The 25,054-nt window shown below is 37.7% G+C and overlaps 1 protein-coding gene and 1 non-coding gene across 2 annotated transcripts; both read right to left on the bottom strand.

Moving 5' to 3' along the window:
• Positions 1-4,126: 4,126 nt before the first annotated feature.
• On the bottom strand, positions 4,127-12,139 carry LOC104084584 (uncharacterized). The gene is made up of 2 exons (XR_011410894.1): positions 11,627-12,139; positions 4,127-4,625 (listed from the first exon to the last, which is right to left on the bottom strand). It is a non-coding gene; the product is annotated as an uncharacterized protein (transcript).
• Positions 12,140-13,189: 1,050 nt separating this feature from the next.
• Positions 13,190-22,272, bottom strand: LOC104084583 (uncharacterized). The gene is made up of 16 exons (XM_009588481.4): positions 21,872-22,272; positions 21,156-21,350; positions 20,261-20,335; positions 19,984-20,151; positions 19,533-19,696; positions 18,532-18,750; positions 17,983-18,109; positions 17,193-17,381; positions 16,546-16,632; positions 16,252-16,412; positions 15,166-15,285; positions 14,125-14,350; positions 13,951-14,010; positions 13,707-13,880; positions 13,514-13,623; positions 13,190-13,422 (listed from the first exon to the last, which is right to left on the bottom strand). The coding sequence occupies exons 1-16, from the start codon at positions 22,058-22,060 to the stop codon at positions 13,257-13,259; spliced, it is 2,430 nt and encodes an 809-aa protein (XP_009586776.1). The 5' UTR covers positions 22,061-22,272; the 3' UTR covers positions 13,190-13,256.
• Between the last annotated feature and the right edge of the window lie 2,782 nt (positions 22,273-25,054).

Genomic DNA, 25,054 nt, shown 5'->3' with positions numbered 1-25,054 from the left:
ACGGATATTGCCAGTGCATCGTTATGAGATTGTATGACACATTCTGCATCTTCATTATTGAAGGACAAAATTCCCATGGGTATGTAATCTTGAGTTCGAGATCACTTTTCTCTCACAATCGATATCTTAGTGCGTTTAAGCACCGGTCCTTGAGGGGTATCGGCGTCGCCGATGATCGTGTGAATGACGTGTTGTGGTTCTTCTTGTTCGTTTTCCTTGCCGAAATCCCTATTTTTTAAAATGGTTATTCGCCCTATCGCTTAAAAATTCTTGAGGGTGCCCTTTGTTGAATAACCGGGCTACTTCCTCTCTTAGCTTCCTGCAATCTTCCATTCTGTGGCCATGGGTGCCATGATATTCGCACATTTGATTGGGATTCCTCTGGGCAGGATCGGTCTGCATGGGTCGAGGCCATTTAGTGTCTTTGATGCGTGCGATAGCCGACACGATGGCGGATGCATCAATGCTAAAGTTATATTCCGATAACTGAGGCGCTTCCTTAGATACGGCAGGCCTATCGAACCTACTTATGTTCATCATCCCCCGGGACCCTTGACCTCGATCACTTCTTTTGTTATTTTGCCCAGGGTTATGTCTCGATTCACTGACTCTGCGGTTTCCATTGTACGGTCGGTATCGATCCCCGATCAGACCTTGTTCTCGATTAATATCCCTTCGAACAACGGGTTCAGCCCCAATTGATCATCTTCGACCTTAATTTTTAATTGGTACCGATTATGCACGTCGGCCCACGTGATGGATGGGTATTCGATCAAGTTATGCTTTAACTGTCGTGAAGCCGTCGAACTTCGTTCGTTCAAACCTTGAGTGAAAGCCTGAACAGCCCAAACTGGAGGCAGATTCATTCGTTCCATTTGAAAACGAGATACGAACTCCCTCAGCATCTCGTTATTCTTTTATCTTACCTTGAAGAGGTCCGATTTCCTTGTTGCGACTTTTATGGAGCCGGTATGTGCTTTCACAAAAGAATCTGCAAACATGGCGAATGAGTCGATGGAATTTGTTGGTATGATGTGATACCAAATCATTGCTCCCTTCGAGAGGGTCTCTCCGAATTTTTTTAACAACATTGATTCGATTTCATCGTCTTCTAAATCATTGCCCTTGATGGCACATGTGTAAGAAGTGGCGTGCTCGTTGGGAGCGATCGTTCTATTATATTTGGGAATTTCGGGCACACGGAATTTTTTGGGGATTGGTTTTGGGATTGCGCTCGAGGGGAAAGGTTTTTGCACGAATTATTTTGAATCTAACCCTTTTATCATTGGTGGAGCTCCCGGGATCTGATCGACCCTGGAGTTATATGTTTTTACTTTTTTATCGTTGGCTTCGACTCGCTTTGTGAGTTCTTCGAGTAATTTAGCAATTTCGGGAGTAGTCCCCGATTCTTGCTCATTTGATTTCACTATGGCTGGCTCCGTTCTGTGGGTGATTTCTCGAGGTGGATTGGGCTCCGGCCTGCTTTGTAGCTGGGTTTGGCTCTGCAACTGAGCTATTGCTGCTTGTTGAGCTTGCAACATTTCGAACAGATCGAGTGCCACCATGAATGCTATTTTCGGGTTCAGAATGTAGGTTCGCCTCAATGGCTACATGCAAATTGATATCTATCGGCGCTTTGATTCGAGCTCCAACGGTGTTGACAAGTGGTCTTTCGGTACTAAATGTCAAGTTATTATTCTCATCTTGAAGACCGGCTTCGTTGTCGATTGGTATGGCCATTTGACTGGTAGTTAGTCATTGCTAATCCGAAATCCAAGATATTTTTGGAAACAAGCGCAAAATACAACGGTGTATTTTTGCATATTCGTATCAAACAACCATTGTTATCCTTGTCCCCACGGTGGGCGCCAAACTGTTTACCCAAAAAATGGATAGAGTTGAATTTGTACGTAGTTCTAAGGATATGTGGTGTAGCTTAATACAAATCGTAAGGATAAATAGAAATATCAAGTATAGATTGCAAAGGATGCAAAATAGACAAGGTTGTAAAAAAGATGAATTTTAGGACTAAGCAAGTGGAATCAAATTAAGAGGCTTGAAAGAACAACTCTTCACTATAAGAGAATATGGTGCTTGAATTACAATGTTAACAAAAACTTGCTTCTACAGAAATGATAACCATGCCCTTTATAGCAGAGGGATCTAATTTTAGATATAAAAAAATACGTAGTGGGAGACCCATGATAAATCAGCATTCCCACAATTCCTGACAAGATTCTCTCCTCTAGTGGGATTGCAACGGCTCTTGTCTATGAGCTAGATATTGACTCGAGTTTTTCGATCTTGACTCAAGCTCTCGATCATGGCTTGAGCTCGATTCTGACTCGGACCCTTGAATTGATTCGAGGTCAATGTTGGTCGGTCTCTGGATCATAAGCTCGACAACTTTACTTTGCATCATAGTTCGATTTGAATTCGAGCTTGATAATAAAATCGAGCTCGACATTGATCGGCTCCGCGGACTCGAAGCTTGTTTGTACCATCTTCGGAACCTATCTCGAAGTCTTACTTCGATCGATTATGTTTCGAACTCGATCAATCATACGAAGGCTAAAATTTATTTTGACCGTATATAATTTCATTCTCACCAAAATCATTCAACCGATGAGTAAATCCACTGCATCCGTCATTCACCATTCTTTCCTCATCTACTTCAAAAATTGGTGGTGGTGGATGTGGTAGTGGTGGAGGTGATGGTGGTGCAACTGCAACATTTGAACTTTGATGAGACCTTTCAAAAGGAACTCTAGTAGCTTCTTCAATCGTATTTTTAGCCACAAAAAAAATTCAAACAAGGCCTTATACCATAGTTATTAACATCAAAAAGGTACGAACACAAATCATTGTCATTCCTAATGAAGGAAGGAGGAATCTTGTCCCTTGCTGGCGCAGAGCTAAGCATGTAAGTAGTATTCAGGTGCCTCAGTGAACATGTTAGTTTGCACGTTTAATCATGACATCAATAAAATCGTTATATGTACCATTGGTATGTATACGAATAGGTATTTTTGCCTTTGTATCACAATCCCGAGTCCAACTAGTTGGCTCCTCAACCCAATCATCAGAATAAAGACCGCATACTAATATATAATCTCCCATCAATCTATTGAGAACCAATGATCTATTTAATTATGGTCTATTATGCATTAGTAGTCGAGTGACTGAGCAAAATTGCAAAAACCCAAATGTGTAATGGCAAAGAAGATGAGATATAAACACTTACCAGACGAACAGATAACACAATATATCCCTTAAACGTAATGCCCAATCCAATATACCATCAATTCCATATTCAAATCGACAAATCAAAAACTTCGAGCTTCCTCTCCAAATCTCCAAATTTGATGATGTGGCTTTGAGATGAATGGGGAAGAAGGGAGCAGGTCCAACTGATCTCTATGCGAGGAATGAAAGAAAAAGTGACCTTCAATGACGGATTTTCGCAGTAAATTTGGAACGAAATAGATATTGAGGAACGCGGGAAGGGTCTTTTTGTTTTTTTTTTAATTCAATAATGGCAATAATAATTTTATATAGGTTGGGCCAATATGTAATAAGTAAAACTTTGGGGCTGCAAGTTAAACTTCCCCCTTCACCTTTTCATTAACTCGAATCTCACAGTAACACTAATTAAACAAGGTCTTTTGAATAATAATTAAAAACTTGCAGGTCTTTTAACAATTCAAATTTAAAGAGGTCATATGGCCAACTTGCCCAAGTTTCTCTTGTGAACTAAAATTTGGAACAGAGATTTTGAGAGGAATTTTAATAGCAATTGTACTTGCAAGCAATTTATGGGAAATGTAAAGCAGAATTTTATTCCAATGGATAAATAGTTCTTTAAAACAAGACTTTTTTGTAAATAATTATTGTTATAAAGAATTGAAACTAATAATAGTTATTGTTTTTAAATGTTGTTATTATTAAAAATTAAATTATTGATGTTCAAATTTTATATAGAAAACTATACTTCTATAGTACGTTTGATAGGAAAAAAGTACTTTCTTTTTATAATAGTTTAAGAAGCTCCAATCAGTCACCACCACGAAGAATGAACATAGAAAGCATGCGACTACAACTCTACAATTTGGTCAAACCAAAACCGTAAACAATAGCGTTATTGCTATCCTGAGTTATGTTCTCAATTGCATGGTCAATTTTGCATGTAACAACGCAACATTTTTTTTTTGGTTCAAGGGATAACTATTATATTAAGTTAAAGCAGAGTGGTACAAGGAGCATTTGAAAACATAGAAACTAACCTAAAGGGGCGACCCAGTGAGGGGTCGTTACAAAAGGGGGATCAGGGGTAATTACTACTACTATTAATATCCATATATCTTGAAATACAAAAAGGTTGTCTAAGAGTATTTTCTGAACAGGTTGCGTGCTGAAGAACTATTGGTGCAACCCTTCTGACAAAAAGTGTGCATGAGCGATCATCCTCCAAAGCTGTTTTTACAAAGGACGGGGGTTGTGCAAAAACTGTGACGCCTGCATTGTTATCCATATGGAAGACATACTTTGCTAGCAAATCAGCTACTTGGTTTTGCTCCATGTATGTGTAAAGTATGACAGGATCATCTAGCTGCTTGAGCAAAAACCTGCAATCATGTATAAGATTAGCATATAGAGGGTGTGAGGTCTGTAATATATTAATTACTATTTGAGCGTCTAGGTTCACTTTGAGAGGTTTGTATCCATGATTATAAGCCAATTGCAATCCATGATATAACGCACGTAGTTCAGTTTCAACACTCCCATGAGAGATGTGGTGTCCTGAAAAGCCGATGTGCCAGTTACCCGTGGAGTCACGTATGACACTGCCAATCCCGTCCTGGCCGGTATCTAAGTGGGTTGAACCATCAGTGTTAAGTTGGAAAGGAGTAGTGCTCGGGGGTGCCATTGGAGTTGTATGGGTATACGTTTATGTGAGGACGATGGTAAAACAGCAATATGGTAAAATTCGGCCTCCATGTTGAGGATATGAGAGGAAGAAAGCGTTTTTGTAGGTGAGCAAAAAATTATGGCATTTCTAGCTAATCAAATATGCCATAGACAGAATGGTATAAGAATGGAATATGGGATATTTAGGGAATTAGGAACATCTGCGTGTAAGATAAGTTGATGTAGCCATTGAATAGGGGAGTCGTCAAGCCCCTGGAGTCCCGCAAGTTTCGGGAGCATTTGTAAGTCAAACCAAATTTGAGTGTTTGCTGGACATTTTAAGAGGATGTGTCTAATAGTTTCTGGACTGGTGAGGCATCGAGCACAAACATCGGTGTTTAGTATTCCAAGGCGATTATAATGTGCAGTAGTGGGTAGGCGATGATGTCCACAGAGCCAAAGGAAATTTTTGGTTTTGGGAGGTAGCTGAAGTTTCCAGATCCACGTGAAAGAGTATCTAGAGGGGGACAGAAGTAAATGGTGGTAGAGCGATCTGGTGGTGAAGAGCCCATGCTTCGTGAGGACCCAAGCATAGGACTCGGGGGGGAATTGTATATGGAAGGGATATGTATACTAAGAACATTCTGGAGTAGGGGAGTTGGTAATTCAAAGGGGAGGGATGTAAAATCTCACTGACCATGGGATAGATAGGTAGAGACCGTATTGGTATATGCATTACGGGGAAGGGGCCCAACTAAGGAGTTGCGAATAGGTGTATTGGAGGGTATATAAGAGGGCGTATCCAAGAGTCTGTCCAAAAGTTAATAAGAGTGCCATTACCTAGGATCCATTGTATTCCTTGTTGACACACGTACCATCCAGTCATAAGGTTTGCCCAAATGAAAAATCCACTGGTGGTTGTATCACGTCTGTGGTAGAAATATTAATGTAGCAGTGTGGCATCCCATAATGAAGTTGGTTGTTTGAGTAATCACCAAGCTTGACTGGCGAGTAAGGTCTGGTTTTTTAGTTGGATTTGTTGTATTCCCAGGCCCCCATGTTGCTTCTGGGTAGTGATTATGCTCCATTTTAGGAGGGGGAAAAATTTCTTATTGGGAGTTGTCCCCCACAAAAAGTTACGTTGGTACCTTTCGAGGTGATGAAAGATATATTGAGGGATTTTGATATATTGCATTACGTGCTTTGGCAAGCTGTTAAGGGTAGAGTTAATAAAAGTAGTGCGACCGGCATATTAAGGAAGTTTATTTTCCAATCGGCAAGCTTTGTTTTAAAGTTGTCAAGAAGAAATTGAAAATCTCGTTTTGAGGGTCGAGATGTGAAGATGGGAAAGCCAAGGTATTTTCCAAAGGAAGTTCCTTCAGAGTTGGGGATAGAGATAAGAATAAAATTCTTATCTTGAGGGGTGCAATTTTTAGAGAAAAAGATTTTTGATTGTTGAAAATTGATCTTTTGGCTTGATGCTAGGTTGAATTCATTAAGTATATCAATGATGGCATGACAACTAGTGGCTAAAGTAGGGGATGTAAGAATAATATCATCCGCGAAAAACAGATGAGAGAGTGATGGTCCATGACGAGATAAACGGATAGGGCGACATAGTTGATAATCTACTGCCATATCAATTTTTCTTGTAAGTAATTCCATACATAGTATAAATAAGTATGGTGATAAAGGATCTCCCTAGCGAATTCCACGGGAGGGAGTGAAGAAAGGAGTGCAAGAACCATTTATAAGAATTGATAGGGAGGTAGTGGTGACACAGGGCATGATAAGTTTGATGAGTGGTGGAGGAAATTGAAAGTATTGGAGGGCTTGTCGAACAAAAGACCATTCTTTACTGTCAAATGCCTTTTCAAGGTCCAATTTTAGAAGCATGTAGCTAGTCTTACCCGAATTATGTTTAAAATGTGAAATAATTCTTGGACTATGATGGCATTATCCGTCGCTCTATAGTTTTGTTGGAAGCTGGATTGAGTAGGCCTAATAATTTTTCTCATGAGAGTTTTAATATGTTGTACGATGATTTTTGTTATGATTTTATAGATAGTAGAGAGCAGAGTCCAATTGGTCGGAATTGGGAGATCATTGAGGCATGGCACACTTTAGGAATTACGCAAAGATATGTTTTGTTTATATTGCCTGGAATTTTGAAATCTGTAAAGATTTGCTTACAGAAAGCAGTCACTTTAGGGCCTACATCGGGCCCATAATGTTGATAAAAGAAAGGATGTAGGCCATCTGGACCAGGTTCTTTAAAAAGCTTAAACGACTTACTACTGAGAGAATTTCTAAGTCAGTTACAGGTCTTAAGAGGTTGGAGGTATCAATGGGTGAGATAGGGGAGGAGTACGACAGTGCTCCTGGTAATGGGGATTGGGTAGATTCGGTGGTATAAAGCGTGTTAAAATAGTTGAGGATGGTATCGTATATTTGAGTGTCTTCGAAGCACCAATTACCAACTTGATCTTTTAAGGCGGTAATAAGGTTTCGTCGACGACGTTGTAAAGTAGAGAGGTGAAAAAATTTTGTATTTGCGTCCCCTTCATTTAACCATTGAACACCTAATTTAAGTTTCCAAAATTCTTCTTCTAAGCGGAGGACCTCATTATATTCTTTTAGAAGGTATCTTCTAAATCTTGTAGAAAGAAACTAGTAGGAAAATTCGGGGATGATTGTATGCCTTCAAGTCGAGCTAGTAAACGTTGTTTCTTATGGAATAAATTTCCAAAAGATTGCTTATTCCAATTTTGAATATTATGCTTGAATTCTTCGATAGCATCTAGGAAGGAGGAAGTGGGATGCCAACTATCACATAATATGTGTATAAAATCAGGATGAGATGTCCAGATACACTACTAAAAAAGAGTGTAATTCCGTCCGCTATTTCCGACCGAAATCAGTCGGAAATTGATAATTTCCGACCGTATTCCGACCGATTTTAATTGGTCGGGAAAACAATCGTCGCAAACGTGTACCGACCGAATTCGGTCGAAAACATCAAAGCGTTGACTGACTGTCAAACTTTAATTTCCGACCGAAATCGGTCGGAAATAATTTTAAAAAAAAATTAATTTTAAAATTTCCGATCGAAATCGGTCGGAAACTATTATTATTATTATTATTTTTCATTTTCATTTTCCGATAGAATTTGGTCGGAAATTTAAAATAATAATAATTTTATTTAATTAAATAATAATAATTTATTTAAATAATAATCGATGATCTAACATAGATAATGCTATCATAAACATAATTTTATTATGTAACTTAATTCTATATAATATTATATAGAATTATCTATGTTAGAAGATTAATATTATTTTAGGGATATATATATATGAACTTTTAAATTAATAAGCACTCAAATTATTTAAATTAATTATATTGTAACTAAAGTTTATTATGTAACTTAATTCTATAAATTAATTTGAACTATGATTAATATAATTTATTCGTTCTTTATGTAGATGGAATATCGTAGTTGGATGTATAATAGGAATTATCCTAATCATCGGTTTTTAAGGAAGTAATTTATAGAAGGGGTTAAGGAATTTATTACGCATGCAATGTCACTTGAACCGTTTCGGATTGGAGGGTTGATTAGGTGTCCTTGTGTGAAGTGCAAGTGCTTGCAATTTTTTGGATCGGAGGATGTTAAGGCTCATCACTGATATTCTTGGCGGGTTGTATAATGCACCCCATCCGACTTGGAGTGACTTTCCAGAGGATCTCGTGCAACAAATGTTCAACCAATTTAAGGTTTTAATACAATTCTTATCTATTTAAGCATTATATTAATAATATTTTAATCTAACGCTACATACTTTATTTGCACACTAAGTGTGCCTGGGAGGACCGGTATAACCGTGAAATTTGTGCAAATTAGGAGTACAAATGCCGTAAGAGACTCTCTACTCCTTCTGCTCCGCTCGAAAGGTTAACAAGAAGCCTTCATGGGTTCTACCAAATTTATGGGAGGATCTACAGAGATATTGGGCCACCGAAAAATTCGAGAAGCAGAGTGAACTGGGAAAGAAGGCCCGAGCATCTGAGAAGGGTGGCTCCTTGCATTGTCTGGGTTCAAGGAGCATAGGGAATACGAGAAGACAACTGGTAATTCCATAAAATATTTCGGTCTATTTTTATCGAACTATATTTATATATGTTAATTTTGTTAACACGTTTTATTATATTTGTAGGGGGAAAAAATATGGGATGAAGATGAGTCATGATGAGTTCTTCATGGAGACTCACATCCGGAAGAAGAAGGCACCGGCAAATCCAAATAGATGGGTTGAGGACCGGGCTGAGACTACACATGTAAGTTTCATAACTACTATAAATGTTTATAATATTATATAGACAGAAGATCGAGGCGATTGATAGGTCGACTATATCGTCTATGGAACAGAAGATCGCAAAGATGACAGTAGAGCTTGAAGAGACAAAGGCTAGAGAAAAAAAGAGAGATGAACAATTTGGTACCCTTCAAGTTCAGCTAGAAAGGAGGGACGAACAATTTAATCTCCTTCAAGGTCAGCTGGCCAATCTTCTTGCTAGTGGTGCTTTCCCCATTCCACGGTCTCGTGAGCCTTCCCCATGTGCCGACGATGAAGGTTCTAGGAATGAAGATGGAGATAATGCTAGATAAAAAACCCATTGAATGGTGTGTATTGCTAAACAAAGTATTGAACTTGTCAATATTTAGTTGAGACTAGTTTTGAATGATGATTATATTGTTATTTTGTTATTGAACATTTTAGTAGTTCTTGTTGTGGTTGTTATTAGTTGTTGTTGTTGTTAGATAATGGTTGTTAGTGTAGTTAATAGTTTTTGTTAGTTAATTGTTGTTGTTGTTGTTAGTATATTCATTGTTGTTGATTAATTATCGTTGAATGGCAGCAATGTAATGCTGTCATTATAGGATGGATATTGGTTGTAATTGGCAGGTGGTGTAGCTCAAAAATAGGCATTTTTGCCCAGTTTTTACCCAGATTTCCGACCGAATTCGGTCGAAAATTGCAAATAAATTCTCTAGTTTATTGAAATTTCCGACCGAATTCGGTCGGAAATTATGAATTTATATTTATTTTTATAAATAAATTAACAATTTATTATAATTTACAACTAATTATTTAATTAAATAAAATTATTATTATTTTAAATTTCCGACCGAATTCTATCGGAAAATGAAAATGAAAAATAATAATAATAATAATAATAGTTTCCGACCGATTTCGGTCGGAAATTAAAGTTTGACAGTCAGTCAACGTTTTGATGTTTTCGACCGAATTCGGTCGGAAATTTCCGACCGATTTCGGTCGGTACACGTTTGCGACCATTGTTTTCCCGACCAATTAAAATCGGTCGGAATTCGGTCGGAAATTATCAATTTTCGACTGATTTCGGTCGGAAATAGCGGACGGAATTACACTCTTTTTTAGTAGTGAGAGTGGCGGCTAGGTCCTGTTGTAGAGCTGTTGTATCTAGTTCTATGGGTAATGGTTGGGATGGAATGATCGGGCTGGAAGGGTAAAAGAGAGTGCTCGGGGTACTGGGTGGTGTCATCATGAGATCCATCGGGAATGTTAGTGTATGTTGGTAGGGGAATGGTAAAAAGGGATTTCCAGAATAGGGAGTAAGGTGTGTAGAGGTGGTGCATTCATCGACCAATGGGACTGGCCAAATGTATCCATGTCAAGTTTCATTCCTTCCGATACAATTTATGCTAGGTATGAGGAGTCATGAAGAACTACTATGATCTCCTGATTGTTGATATTTAGGTGAAACAGGAGGGCTTGACCTGTGAGTCCATGTTCTAGCCAAAACTGAGGGGGGAGATCCGAGGTGTTCTGGGTCACATATAGTGTCGGGTACGGTGGTGGGGGATATGGTGGTTGGGTTTGATCCATGACTGTCGGGGGGTATTAATTGGATGGAGTATTTGAGTAGTAGTAGTTTTAGTGTAGTCTGAGATAGTTGAAGATGTTGTATTTAAAGGCGCCCGGTACGTTGCATGGGGAGTATGTGGACTTAAGGTTGAAGTAATATGGGGGGAGGTGTGTTTGTCAGGAGTATTAGTTGATTGGACCACAAATTCTGAAGAGGAGGAATTTATGGTGGGCTGGTCGGGTGATTCATCTAAGGAAATGGGGACGTGGGAGTTAATTGTATTGGTAGGGGTAGGTGTTGGGGAGTGGGATAAGATATTTGGGGTGGAGTCAGTAAAAAGTAAAAAGGTCAGGCAATTGAGTGGTAAAAGGATTTGGAGGGGTTGTTGCCGACGTGGAGGGAGGTATGTTGTTGTTTGGACGGTTGGATGATGATGGTTTACGGAGTGGCGGTGCAAAGGAGATTGGGCCTGCTGGGGTATGGGCTTGGAGTTGGCAGGCCCGTGTGGGGTAGGGTCTGCAAATGTTGAGGAGTTTGGGCCTGTTGAAATTTGGGTCGGCTCAGAGGTGGTATGGTGGACTGGAATGGGCGAAATATTAGTGATAGTGGAGGGGTTTGGTTTTGTATTGGGCTTAAGAGAAGTAAGTTGAGGATTAATTAATAAAGTAGGGTTATGTGTATTAAAATTTTCGTGGGGGGTGATAGAAAGGTGGTTTAAACGAACAGTTTCAGATAATTCATCCATGGAGTTGAGTAATGACAAATTAGTGGGATTAAAGTAGCGGGGGTTAGAAGAGTCGCTTACCTGTGTGTGTTGATAGGGCTTCCTTAGTTGGAGAAGTTGCTGCAGCATGTGTGGATGAGGACGGCAAGTCTTATTCCATGTTATTGCTTTGAAGGGATCGTTGTAGAGGAGGAACAGCTTTACCTTTACGAAGACGATGCTTCGTGGGAAATTGCATTGTTTGCCATGTATTTTCTGTGGCATTATCGAGCTTGCTATGGGTATTGGAACTGGTTGTGTGATGTGGTGGGGAGGAAGGGAGAGAAGTAACATCGGCATTTTGAGTTTGAAAGGGACACGCTTTGGAATTATGGCCAAAGCGTCCACAACGGATACAAAGGCTATTTAGTCCCTCGTACATGACCAATTGCTTGTGATTTCCAATGTAGACATGTGTTTTTAACGGTTTTTCTAGTGGAATTTCAATGCAAATACGAGGATATTGGCCACGTGTAAGTGATGAAGTGCAATCATCAATTTTCAGTAGGTGTCCTAATTTATTGTCCACTAACTTTAATAGTTGAATATCGTAGTATTCTGTAGGCAATTCCCCTAATTTATTGTCCACTAACTTTAATAGTTGAATATCGTAGTATTCGGGAAGGCAAGCACAGATGGCGGAGTAAGCTAGTTTAGCAGTGGAAGCAACGAATTTTGATTCCCACCTTCGTACCGTAAAGAAGTGACCAAGGATAAACCATGGACCATCATGAAGAGCATGAAGCATATTACTTTCATTGTAAATTTGATAAGGAAGAAATCATGCCCTAGGTCAATAAGATTGATTGATTCTGTAGAGCACCATAGTGTTTGGAGTTTTGCTTTTAGTAGTTGGTGGCCAATGGATTTGCCGAACGGTTTTATGATAATGGAATATTTCCAAGGGTTATATAAACGAGATTGTCGTTTGCTGTAAGAGGAATGAAATCATCTGTATCATATGGATTATCCGTTTCATCATGCAAATCAATTGGCAGTGGTAGAGATTGGATATGTGGTGGGAGTAGGTCATAAGGTGAAGATGTTAAAAGGGTATCTAGGAATGAAGATTTAGAAGAAATTTCTACTAGGTCATCTAATTGCATGGCTAAGGGGTCAGGAGGATCAGTATGTTGCATTGCATCGAGATTACTAGGGGAAGTCATGGAAGTGTATGTTTGTTGATGTTGTTGCCGTTTATTAGACCCAGGTGCACTACCTGTGGGCGAGGTCCAGCCAGTTGCAGTAGTTGTGCTAGATCCCATACCAGTCGCGACCATTGTGCAGCAAAAGCGACTGGACAGATGGACTAGGCTTCGTCCCACTAACTTTGGGGGTGAGTGGTCAGAGGACCCCCAAGATATCATTGACCGGTGCAAGGATAGGCTACGTAACATGGGGATATTGGAGTCCAACGCTGTGGACTTCACCACCTTTCAGCTTGAGGGCAAGCTTACCTCCTTAGCAGGCCAGCAGGTTCACCTCCCTTGACTGGGATCAGTTTACACAACTGTTCTTGGAGAAGTACAACCACCTTCGGAGAGAGTAGCTAAACAGGGAATGATCATTCAAATTTAAAAATGACTACACACCGGCAAAAAGTCCTGATCAAATTTCGTTTTACTTTAATTTCCTCAAAATTTATGTGGACGTTAAGGGGTTCTTCTTGAACTTAACGTACAGGTGATGAAAAGAAGATAACAACAAAATACACGAAAAAACCAGCTAAAAGAATGCTGGCGTAAACTAAATTCTGAGAAGACTGCACTGGAAGTTTGTATTCAATGCTGCAGCATCTCATTTTCTCCCTTTCAGACGCCAAAATATGTTCCACGTACCTGAAATTAAAATATTGAACAATCAAGAATATAAGAAACTAAAACGAAATTTCCTAATCTAAATGGGATATAAGTATCATGTCTAACTTACTGCTGAGTGAAAATGGAACTTTGCAGAATATCTGAACTATTCGAGTGCGCTTCTTGCAAGAGATGATCATATAGTAGGGAAGACAGGTCTACGAGTTGTTCCTCAAGGCTCTGTTATTAGATGAACGTCAGGATAAGCCATTTACAAAATGCTAATACTAGATTTACCAAGTACAGGAAAAGAAATTACTTACATACAAGTATTTTTCTAGTCGATCAACTAACTCATGGGGGAATGGTTCAGGCAAGTTGGTAGTCTTTTTATAGAACTTTTCCAGCCATAGTTCAGTGCTTGTTTTGTTCTTTTTACCCTTCACTGGCTCACCAAGAGGAGTTTTGAGATGTTCAGCAGCAAAAGCTTGGACAGCCTGGGAAAGAGAGGGATATGGATAAATACAGATCAGAACCAAAAAGATAGTGAATGACAACTAACAGTACCTCTGATGTCTCCCTGATCCGGTGAAGGGCTGAATCAACACGTGCATATATTGTGTTCCTCTGCAGGTGATGGTAAATGATGAGAGTTTAGTTCCATATGAATTACAATCAAACCTACATCATGTAAATCTTCTTTGATAATTGTAAAGCAGATAGACAAAGTGCATGACATACCAAAGCGACATCCTTGAGCAATTGACTGACATGGGAAGTGTTAGAGAATGGTCCAAATGGGTGGCAACCTGTTGCCCAGAGCCAATTAACAACAGGCCTTTCATGCACATGAGAAGCCTTTTCATATGGAGCACTCAATCCACCCACTACAGAAGCCAGCCCTGCCAATATATGCCGTTGGGCTAGCACTGGAATAGCATGCCTTCTCTCTATTTCTGAAACGTAGCTGTCAAACACCAAGAGGAAGCAAGTAAGGATCCCATAACCAGATGCATGTAAGGAGAATAAACATCAGAAAACATTTACTGGAAGAATAGTAAGTTCACCTAATGAAATAATTTGTAAAAACAAAATCTTCCTTTACCACATTTTGTGTTTCTCGTAGATGTAATAGACTTAGAACACCAGTCTTAACTCTTAAGAATGCCTATGATGAATAGAAAAATACTGGAGAGGGATTGCATGCAAAATCTTTTAGATGCCTAGAGGCTGAATACAGGAGAATACGAGGGAGGAAAGGGAAATAGAATCTTGCTATCTACTTTAGGGAGGAAAGGTATATAGAATCTTTCTATCTACTTCGCGTATGGTTCTCAATTGACATTCCATCTTCATTCGCTCTCTGTGTCATCCCAATTAGCAGAAAAGTTAGGCTGGTTGGAGAACATAAGCCATCGATCTCCCGTTAAGAAATTGAATCAGGTATGAATTTGTTATCAGGGTCTTTAGGCTTCTATTGACATACTCTGATAAGAATAGTTGCAAAGTCAAAATTGTAAATATTAATTAACCGCTATACTTAGCTTACTAGATTCATAATTTATTTGAGGCCAGGAAGACAGAACCAAGAAACTACTAGTCCTTCCATAGGAAGAAGTTTCTGCAGCTAAAACACTGCCAACAAAGGAAACTGAAAGCAACCTTGCCATGGCAAATTAAAAATTCCATGATTGTAACATAAAGTAGAAAGTCATACTAAAAGACATGAAAACAAACAAGATAAACAAGGCAGTGAAGAATGAGGAAAAACTTTACACTTACCTCAAAGGTATCTTATCATTCTGATGTTGGAGTACAATAACTACATCCTTACTTGTCCAAACAAGACTTTCACCTTCCATCATAAGATGTTCATCCACATCAGCTAAAGATAGAACAAATCTGTAAACAAGGAGGAGATTGTTAGAGCATCAAAATAATGACAATTAAATATGCCTCTCTTGTTCAAAATGGCAGTAATAGGAGCAAAAATCTGCTGGAATTTAGGTTTAGACCTTTTAGAGATCTATTCATTCATTGCAAAAAGAAATTCATTGCAAAACTAGGAGTCTCTTTAATCTTGTTAGGGGATTTATATGTTAGCGGAAAATGTAGAGAACTTCTAGGGTAGACAACCTGATTTATTGAATATTGGACGGAGATGAGTCTAAATGGAGTGGAAGGGATAGTGAGGATTCAAATAGCCAACCCTTACTAGGTTGGATTGAGATTCAGTTGTTTTTATTGTTGTTGTTGTTGTTGAATTCATTCATTGCCAAACAAACAGAAGCAACAATTTCAAACTTTATAAGAAAGAATCAGAACAATCAAATAGAAGAGGCAGGTGTATCAAAGACAATGTTCTATTCGCATTTTGGGAATATATCATCCAATAATTCAGCAATCAAATTGCTATAAGTCAATAATGTAAAAATGGAACAACAAACAGCAGAAGTTTAATTTCATTCATCAATCTTAAATATTGACCTAACTAAAAGAGGGCTATAGGCATAGTGTATTATGCTAGCCATGAAGTCCAATATCACATACCAATCCAATGATTAATGCAGAAACATTTGATGAGCATATCTAACCATTGAGTGTCATAGGTAAAAAGGTTCAGCAAGTAAAATACACAAACTCCAGAAGATCAAAGACGAGTCTTTTAGCAGAACTAATAATTGGTCGCTGAGCAAAGAAAGAAAGCTGCTAATTAGCACTATCGATTTATATAGGGATATTTCTAATGTGTTTATTCAGTATCAGAAGGCAATGTTAAACATCAGAGAGAGAGAGATAGAGAGAGGCATCAATAGAGCAAGTTCTGAGCAATCCACAAAGCATGAGGTCAAAAGTTGTTGTGCTCACACTGGGATGACTCTGGTACCATATGTGCGATGCAGATCTCCTTGTTTCTTCTTTTCTATTGTTCTTTTCTTCTCCTTTTTTCGGCTCTGGCTATAAGTAGCCCAGATAGGTTTATGCTTTAGTATGGAATCACCTGTACCATCACTCTCATCCATCCAGTGCTAGAAAAAAGAAAAAGATCAGAAAAATCAGGCATAGATAAAGGTATACGCTTGTGCAACAGATAAATATTGATACAAGCCAAATGGTGTGTTCTGCAGAATATTTACGAGGCAAGGAAATGGAGAAAACAACCTGGCGGAGAAAAAATTTACTTGAGAGTGAAGGGTCAGAAACCTCAAGTAAACCGGCGGCAAGCACATCTGCGGATCGTTCCATCTCCTGCATTTGGCAATTGCATAAAGAATTACTCCCTCCGTTCCAATTTATGTGAACATGTTTGACTGGGCACGGAGTTTAAGAAAAAATGAAGACTTTTGGAATTTGTGGTCCTAAACAATTCAAAAAGGGGCCCAGAGTATTTGTGTGGTTATAAAAGTTTCTCATTAAGGGTAGAATTGTAAGTTTAAGCAAAATTGTTTTTAAATTTAGAAAAAGGTCATTCTTTTTAGAACGGACCAAAAAGGAAATAGTTTCACATAAACTTGAACGGAGGTAGTACATGATAAGAAACTCCTAATGACAAATCTGACAGAAGCATCAGATGACCAAACAAATGAATAAATAAACAAAAAATTAATAAAAGCATCAGATAACCAACACAGACAAATCCTTGGAGATATGAAGAACAAAAAAGATATCAGTAACAGATACACCATTTGCCCACTGAAACCAACTGAAGACCCTTTCTCATATACTCCTAAGGCATTTCACATCGAATTGCATCTATTATCTCAAGTGGCAGGTAACAAGGAAAAGACAAAAGGAAAATCAGAAACCACCTCTTTAAGGATCGCACCATCAAGATATGTCTTTGTATGAACATGGAAACGTCCATCCTTCTTTGTTTCTTGAAGGGAATGACCACACATGGCTTTTGAAACAGCTATAGCCAATTTCTCATGGCGATGTAAGGCATGCGAACCTCCAATCATCACTACTTCCTGTTCTTTGTGAAGCATCTTCTTCACCTGAAGGACACACAACTAATAGTTCATAATTCACGTATAGCTCTGGTTCTGTCTAAATTTTAAGAATTTCTCCTTTTGGGTGGCGTCATTATTAACTTGAGAAAATAGATAAAGGAAAATATAAAAAGTTTTCCAGCAAGGGAAATCTTATAGACTAAAGAATAATTATTAGAAACTTTTTGCTTCTGTAGATCACATGTTTAAGTCAATATACTTCTTGTCAAAACATGTAAAAGGAAAAACATAAGCAAAGTAAATCGCTTAATTTAATCATCAATAATAGGATTAATACCTCAGCAACCAAGTAGCAGTCCCCCCCCCCCGGCCAAAACACACACACACTCTTGATAAGTAACCAAGTAGCAGTCTTAGGCAAGGATTGATGTCAAGTATATTAAGAAAGTAAGTATACCTGTTTCATTAAAATCTGAAAGCTTACAAGTGGTTCACTGAAGAAACAAAATTTGAGTCTCCGCAACAATGTTGAAGTGCAAAACATTTTCAACTCAGTTGCAAAACATTAAGACATATCAACCATCCAAGTCACTGGATACACAGAAAAGCATCACAGGAGCCCAGGATAATGTGGTCAAAGTTTTACCTCAGCTTCTATTGCTCCAACATCAAGACTATAGTTATGGCCACTTGTCATGATATTGAAGCGATTGTGATTTTGAAGGACAATGATAGGGATAAGCAACCTTGTTGTCATATCAGCTGTTTCAAACCTGACGAATACATGAGAAAAACACTAAGATTGTATTCGAAGAAAGAACAAAGTTTATCTATAACTGCTACAAAATGTCAGCACAGAGAAAGCAGGGGACAGAGACATCCATAATTATACTATATGACAAAAATAAACAGATCTAATCCTCACGATGGCATCTTCATAAGTATGCAAAGAAACAGATTGATATGTGCCATTTTTTTAATCATAAGTGTAACAGATAGATATTTGCAATTGCTAGTGCCTTTTAGTTTTCTTCCTGTTCTTTAGATGTTATGAGACATAAACTACTAGGGATAAGAGTTCAAGAATCAAATACACGCTTAAACACTAATTTAGTGCCTTCAGAACCAAGAAAACCATCATTAAAAGTAACCAAAACATTTGTTTACCTTGTGTGAAGAAATAAAATGACTTTACCTAACATCTGGAGCTATGACGTGTTCAATGGTGGTTGCAACTAGTGAGGCAAGCTGCCCAACAAAAGTATCATGAGCGGCATGCTCAGTAACTACACCTAACCCTTTGTGAAAAACAACATTCCGCAAACGAGGCAATGATCTGGAACTAACGCTTCCTTCTTCAGTTTCGATCTTTCCATAAGTGCAAGGACCTGCTGAGAGGTCAACCACAACAAACCTGAAAATAATGCCAGGAAACTCAAACTTCTGTACAACATGCTAAAGCCAATCGAGTTTTCAATTGATTGATCATTGTGATTATTAAAAAATCAATAGCATACACTATACGGCATCTGAACAAAGTAAGGATTTCTATTAAGGAAAACCAAAAAGGAAGGCATGATTTTCCATGACCACTTGACGGTCATATGAAGAAAGTGAGATTGGCTGCAACTTTTTTTGCAGAGGTATTTCTACTGTTTAACTCTATGTTACAGCAAATCCGTCACCTTTTACCTCCGCTACTTATCTCTGGCCCAAACAGATCATCCTGACTTTAGGCTTCCATATGTAAGTTAATACAAGGGCTTAAACTTATGAGAAAAGAAAACAGAAGCTACAAAGCATGAAGGGGTACAAAGGTACAAGAAGACACCAACAAGAGTGAAACTAATTGTCAGCCTTGTATGCCACATAATCACAAGACTGTAGCCTTAAACCCACAGCACAGACATTTAAACCTGCAAAATCTATGCAATTCGAAAATTGCATGTGAAAGAAATTGGAGGATTGGGAAAAGGATAAAGATTTGATTAGGACATAGTGTCAATCTTAGGCCAGAAATGGATTAGAATACAAAGGCAGACAAAAGGTGCTACACTACAATCCAAATAGAGGAAGCACTGTAATTATTTAGTGTAAAGGGCACTTTTTTTAAGGGCACAGTTTGCTATCTTCTCTGTAGAAACTAAAATCACTATTTCTATATCTAGTGTAACACACGAGAAAAACCAACAATACCTGCTAGAGCCAAGCCAGACTTGAGAAGCTCCCCCTCCATTATAACGATAGCGATATATGTAATCTCCTTCTTGTTTTTTCATCTCTTCCTCATTGAGTTGTGTGATTCTGCCATACATTAAACTGTCCAGGTCAATGTCCTTGCTCCTGGGGTCCAATCTTACCTGCAATGAAGTTTTCATGGTAACAGCAGTCAGTTAATCGACGTCCCTATTCAGCACTAAGAAAGAGAGAACTTAGTGAATAAGGTTTGAAGTCTGATGATATGGGTTAGTGTGGAAAAACTGACTTTTGGGTAAGGGCGAAAAGCAATCCAAGACTAAGAAATAAAAAACTTTACAAAATAACAAACTTAAAACAAAAAGTCAACCTGAACACTTAATATCCTTCAGTAATAAAATCAACAGTTCAGAACAATCAAAAATTTGATGGTCAAGTTTGCTAAACAGACCTTATCAAAGTTAACAATAAAGATTACAGTAGGCCAAGGTCTATCCATCTCTTCACCGGACTGTCCCCAACTCTCAAGATCAAATAGATAAGTGTAAAGTTTCTGAAATTCTGGTTCCACTGCAGTTGCCTCAACTTCAAAAAGGGGAACTTCCCTTCCAAAATCAGTCTACAAATCACCAAACAGGGTTGACATCTCATTTCGATTTTCATGAACTAAAAACTTAAATAGGAAAATCTGAAGCAGAATCAGAGTTGATATAATATGGTGCAGTTACCTCTCTTGCATTTCCAGCAGGCACCATGGCTGCCTTAAGTGCTTTCTCCAAGGCTATTAGTTCTGGCTGCCCAGCCTGCGGCACGGGTGACACGAGAATCACAACATTAACCATTAAACATTAGCACCAACAATTCTAGTTTCATCTTCTAAACAACTTTCAAAGGACCCAAACATCTATGTTTTTATTTATTTACTTTTTGGGTAAGGGACACCAAACACATAATTTTAATGGCAAGGACTACATCCATTTCCGGAAGAGGATTCCTACTCCATTTGTCTGATGAAGGACAACTTTTTGCTCATCAGGAACCCCACTCGATGAACATTTAAGTTTGATTAAGTTAAAAATCTCCTGCCTTAAATCAAGATTACAATGATGATGACAACAACAACTACCTTTATGCCGCAATCCCAAAGTACCATAAATCACTGTTGAGATGAAATTAGATTTTTCGTCTTATTTCCAGGAATAAGCCATAATCCTAATTAAAAACTCCCACTAAATTAGGCCATCTGACTTCTATCTAGTGGTGAAATTTCATATTTATGTTTCACTCAAAAATTCCTCAATATCCTTAGCATCAGAATCTTGTTGCTAAGAGCAAAGGAACCCAAGGCGATATTGTCTAACTAATCATTTTGAGGCATAATGATTTGTGAATGAATAATAGAAACATATTCATAAGAACTGCTACTATTTCTCAACAAAAAGGAAAAGAAAAAAGAAACATATTCATAGGAGAGCAATCAACAGTGAAAAAGCAGTAATTGCAACTGTACTGTAGCTCTATGCAAAATTAAAGATTCCCAGCATAAAGAAAAAGAATCACGAACTTGAAAAACCACCATAGCAAAATGGTAGAAGTATATGTCAGAGAAGCGAGGAAGCTCACCGGAAATGCATTATATACAATGTGATGTTCAATATCAAGTGGCTGGCCCGTCTCCAAACATGAGGGCCTATGAGTCGGGAAACTAACTTTCAGAAACTCCTCCAACTTCGGAGAATCTAATGCATACCTGTAGCCCCCGTCGCCACTAAAACCAACAAGAACTATATTCACTTCAAGAGGGACTTGAAATGGAACCTGTCCAAGACTAAACAATTAGGCATCTGAAATGAGCTTTTTATATGAAGAGAATTTGAAAATGTAAATAGCCTGCATTATGACCTCAAGTTGCCAATATTCCCCAGGTTCTTCGACGGCCTATTGTCTATTTCTCTCAGCATTCAAGCCAAATAGGAAATAAGATTATCCAATTGGTGAATGGAGAGTAAGATCAATTTATGGGCCTATGCCACAATACTAGAAGCTAAATCGCATTAGTAAAAATTGAAAGCTTCAATGCGTTGGACTTTTGAGTTGACTAATAGCACCAACACAGTAACAGCCTTAACGTGGATTTACGAGATTCAAAAACAAATTAAAACAAAATTCTAGGCTTCCAGTTGAATTTGATACGAACTTCGAACTAATTTCACTATATTCTCACTCTAGTTTAAGCAGTGAACCAGCAAGCTGAATTTTCAGTAAATTATGCAATAACTGATGGTATTGTCAAAAATAAATATGTAATTAACGCCAGATTAGATAAAATTTAGATCTACCTCGGCGCGAGAGTGAAGCATTTGACGAACATCCGATCGAACACTGTCTTTAACGTCTTGAAAAGCTCCATGGTGCCACTGTTGGTGACCTGGATCTCTACGATAGGCCTGAGCAGCTGATTCGGACTGAGTCGTGAACATACTCAGTGCAACTATCACTATGCAAAAACAGCTTGTTATTCGAACCATCTGTAATTTATATTTCTATTTCCTTCTCAAAGGTGTAGCATTTGAAAGCGGTTATGCTGGAACGGTATCGAGAGCACAGAGTTCTGTTCTCCGGCGAGAAGAATCGCGGTCTCCCGGTGGCCGGAAATGTTTGACCTTTTCACTCGAGAAGAAACTGATGGACGGTCACGGAAAATGACACAGCTGAAGTAAATTTCCCGAATGGCCGTGTTAGGGAGAAATTAAATAATAGTCGCGTTTAGAAGTGCTAATTGAAAAATAAACACAGTTTTAAAAGTGATTAAAATTTAATCATTTTTTATGTAAGATAAATATGAATAAAAATACTGTTCAAAATTTAAAAAATATTTCAGTATAATATACTGAAGTTCCAGTATAATATACCGGTCTAGCATAATATCTTGCAAGTTGATACACAGGTGCTCTAATCTTCAATATATTATGGTAGAACTTTTCGCATGTTGGAGTTCCAACATAATATGCTGGAAGTTCATACACAGATGCACCAATCTTCAGTATATTATGCTGGACCTAAGGGTGACAAGTGGGCCGGTCTCGGGCCTAAACGGGCCAAGTGGGCCGATCCAAACGGTCCCGGTCCCAAATTAAACGGGCTAAACGGTCCCGGGCTAAGTGGTCTTTTTGTAGGGACCTTTCCGGAACCGGGACCGTTTGGTCCCGGGCTAAACGGTCCCGACCCGCGGGCTAAATGGGCTAAGTGGGCCCAACGTATTTTTAAAAAAAAAAAAATAGATATTAGAGACAAAAGGATATTAAAAAAATTATATAAGGCAATGCTTTGTAAATTTTATTATAGAATTGTGACCTAAAATTTATTTAAAATCCTAAATTTTAATATTCAATATTTAATTACGAATATATATATATATATATATATATATATATATATATATATACACACACACACAAACTATACTATACTATATATACATCTTATATCGAATATAACTTATATATATACTATACTATACTATGTGCGAAACAATTCCAGTTCTCGAGCAATCGATGATCTTTGTTTTAGCTTAGTTGAGAAGGCTGTGCGGATTACCGCCCGCCACTTGATCCTGTTAAAATGGTATCAGAGCCTAGGTACTTTCATGGTATATATGAGATAGATATGAAATATTCGACATAGATATGTTTCTGAAATATGGATTTAGGAGAAACTAGTATGAAAAATACTAGGTTAGAAGAGGTAGATATACCTCAAAACCTTGATTTGTTAAACAAATGGACGATTCCTAAAGTCCATATTAAAACAATCTATGATTACGGATGGTTTGATAAACTTTCTTCAAAACAGTTAGTTAAAACTACTTAGCAATCTTTAGCTTTAAATTCATCTGAACAGACTATTCGTTTGTTAAACAAGCATGATTTAGATATTTATAAAAATCAGTATAATTATTTGCATGTTGGTATGGTTCAAATTGCTTTTAAGCCATTAACCCTTAAAGGGTTACCAGAGATGTTTTTGGCTACTCTCAGAGATGCCAGAAATCTGAATTTTAGACAGTCTCTGATGAGTTCTATTGAATCAACTGTGGCCTACGGTCCAGTATATTTTAATACTCAACCCAATCTGCAATTATCTCTATCTGATGTTAATATACTTGATGCTTTGACATTAAATGTGAAAACACATGGTTATAATTATGCAGCTGGTTCTGAACTTATATGTTTATCGTATAGAATTTATTTTAAATTGCTATCTACGTTAAACCATAGATGTAAATTATATGATACATCTGATCAGACAATATTAGTGGAAACGAATTTTGAAAAGTCTAAGGTCACCACGAGGAGACCTATTAAGTGGGAAGAAATTAATTTTCCGACTACATGGACTTTGGATTCGGTTATATCCCCCATTCAGATAACTGATGTTGTCAGTAATACTGAGTATTCTCTTATTACTCAAAATCCGAATGGTAGGATTTGCATTCAGTTTGATAATAATAGTTCCACTTATAATAGGCAGTCATTTTCTAATAATAGACTTTTGCCTACTATTAGTTCTAATTATAATAGACATTTCTTTACCAATCGTAGACTGTTGCCCGATATTCAACATATTTCTCCTGTTGAACCAGTCTATGGACCAGCTAGAAATCGTGATGCATGTTTGCACACAATTTCTACTAAAGTGGGTGATAAACCAGTTGAAAGGGTTAAGATTAACCCTAGACAAATATTGTTCAGGATAGTGAAAATATTTCTGACAAGGATATTCCTTCTGCATGCGAGATGGATTTCAACCCCAATGATGTTTAATGATCCCACACCAAATAGATTTTAGTCTGGGGTCACAAGCTAGAATTTATATTCAAAAAGAATTTTTCAGTGATAAATGAAACCGGTTTAAAACTTGGTTTTTTGATACTTATAGTAAAGATGATTTTAATAATATTTCTCAGGAGTTTTATGAAACTTGTGCTTTACATAATCAAATTATGTATTTTGTTCCTTGGTTTATAACCACTTATTTACCACTTTATATAAAAGTTTTAGAAAGATCTTATAAAGACGGGAGTGGCAATATTACTAAAGTCATATACCCTCCTCAAGAACCTTTTGTTTTACCTAATAATACAGGTATTACGTTTACTGCATTTCAAAAGTTTATTGATGAAGACGTTGTTGCAGTCAGCATCGCAGAAATTAATAATTTAATTTCTCAAAATAATTATTTGAGTTTATATGTTAAAGTTTTGGGTGAACAAATCAGCTTTCTTAATAAAAAACTTGATAATTTAACAGTTTTGATAAAGGATATGAGTACTAGCAAGATTTTAACTGATATTGCCTCTACGTCAGGAAGCAAATCAGAACCTCAAATTGTTCTTACTCATGTTCAAAGACCCCCTGAGATTCAGGATTTTAAATTCAAGTCTTTAAATGATTTAGAAGAACTTCTTGATAAAAAGTTATCCGGTTTGAATATCAAACCTATTGAATTATCAAAAGATTTTG

Source organism: Nicotiana tomentosiformis, chromosome 9 (genome assembly GCF_000390325.3).
Source record: "Nicotiana tomentosiformis chromosome 9, ASM39032v3, whole genome shotgun sequence".
Taxonomy (NCBI): domain Eukaryota; kingdom Viridiplantae; phylum Streptophyta; class Magnoliopsida; order Solanales; family Solanaceae; genus Nicotiana; species Nicotiana tomentosiformis.
This window is presented reverse-complemented; position numbering and strand designations above follow the sequence as displayed.

Coding starts and splice junctions, on each gene's coding strand:
- LOC104084583 (XM_009588481.4), bottom strand. CDS start 22,060: ATGGTTCGAATAACAAGCTGTTTTTGCATAGTGATAGTTGCACTGAGT. Junction 18,110..18,531: donor GTCATAGCTCCAGATGTTAG/GTAAAGTCATTT, acceptor TGTATTCGTCAG/GTTTGAAACAGCTGATATGA. Junction 16,633..17,192: donor ATGGTGCGATCCTTAAAGAG/GTGGTTTCTGAT, acceptor TGCCAAATGCAG/GAGATGGAACGATCCGCAGA.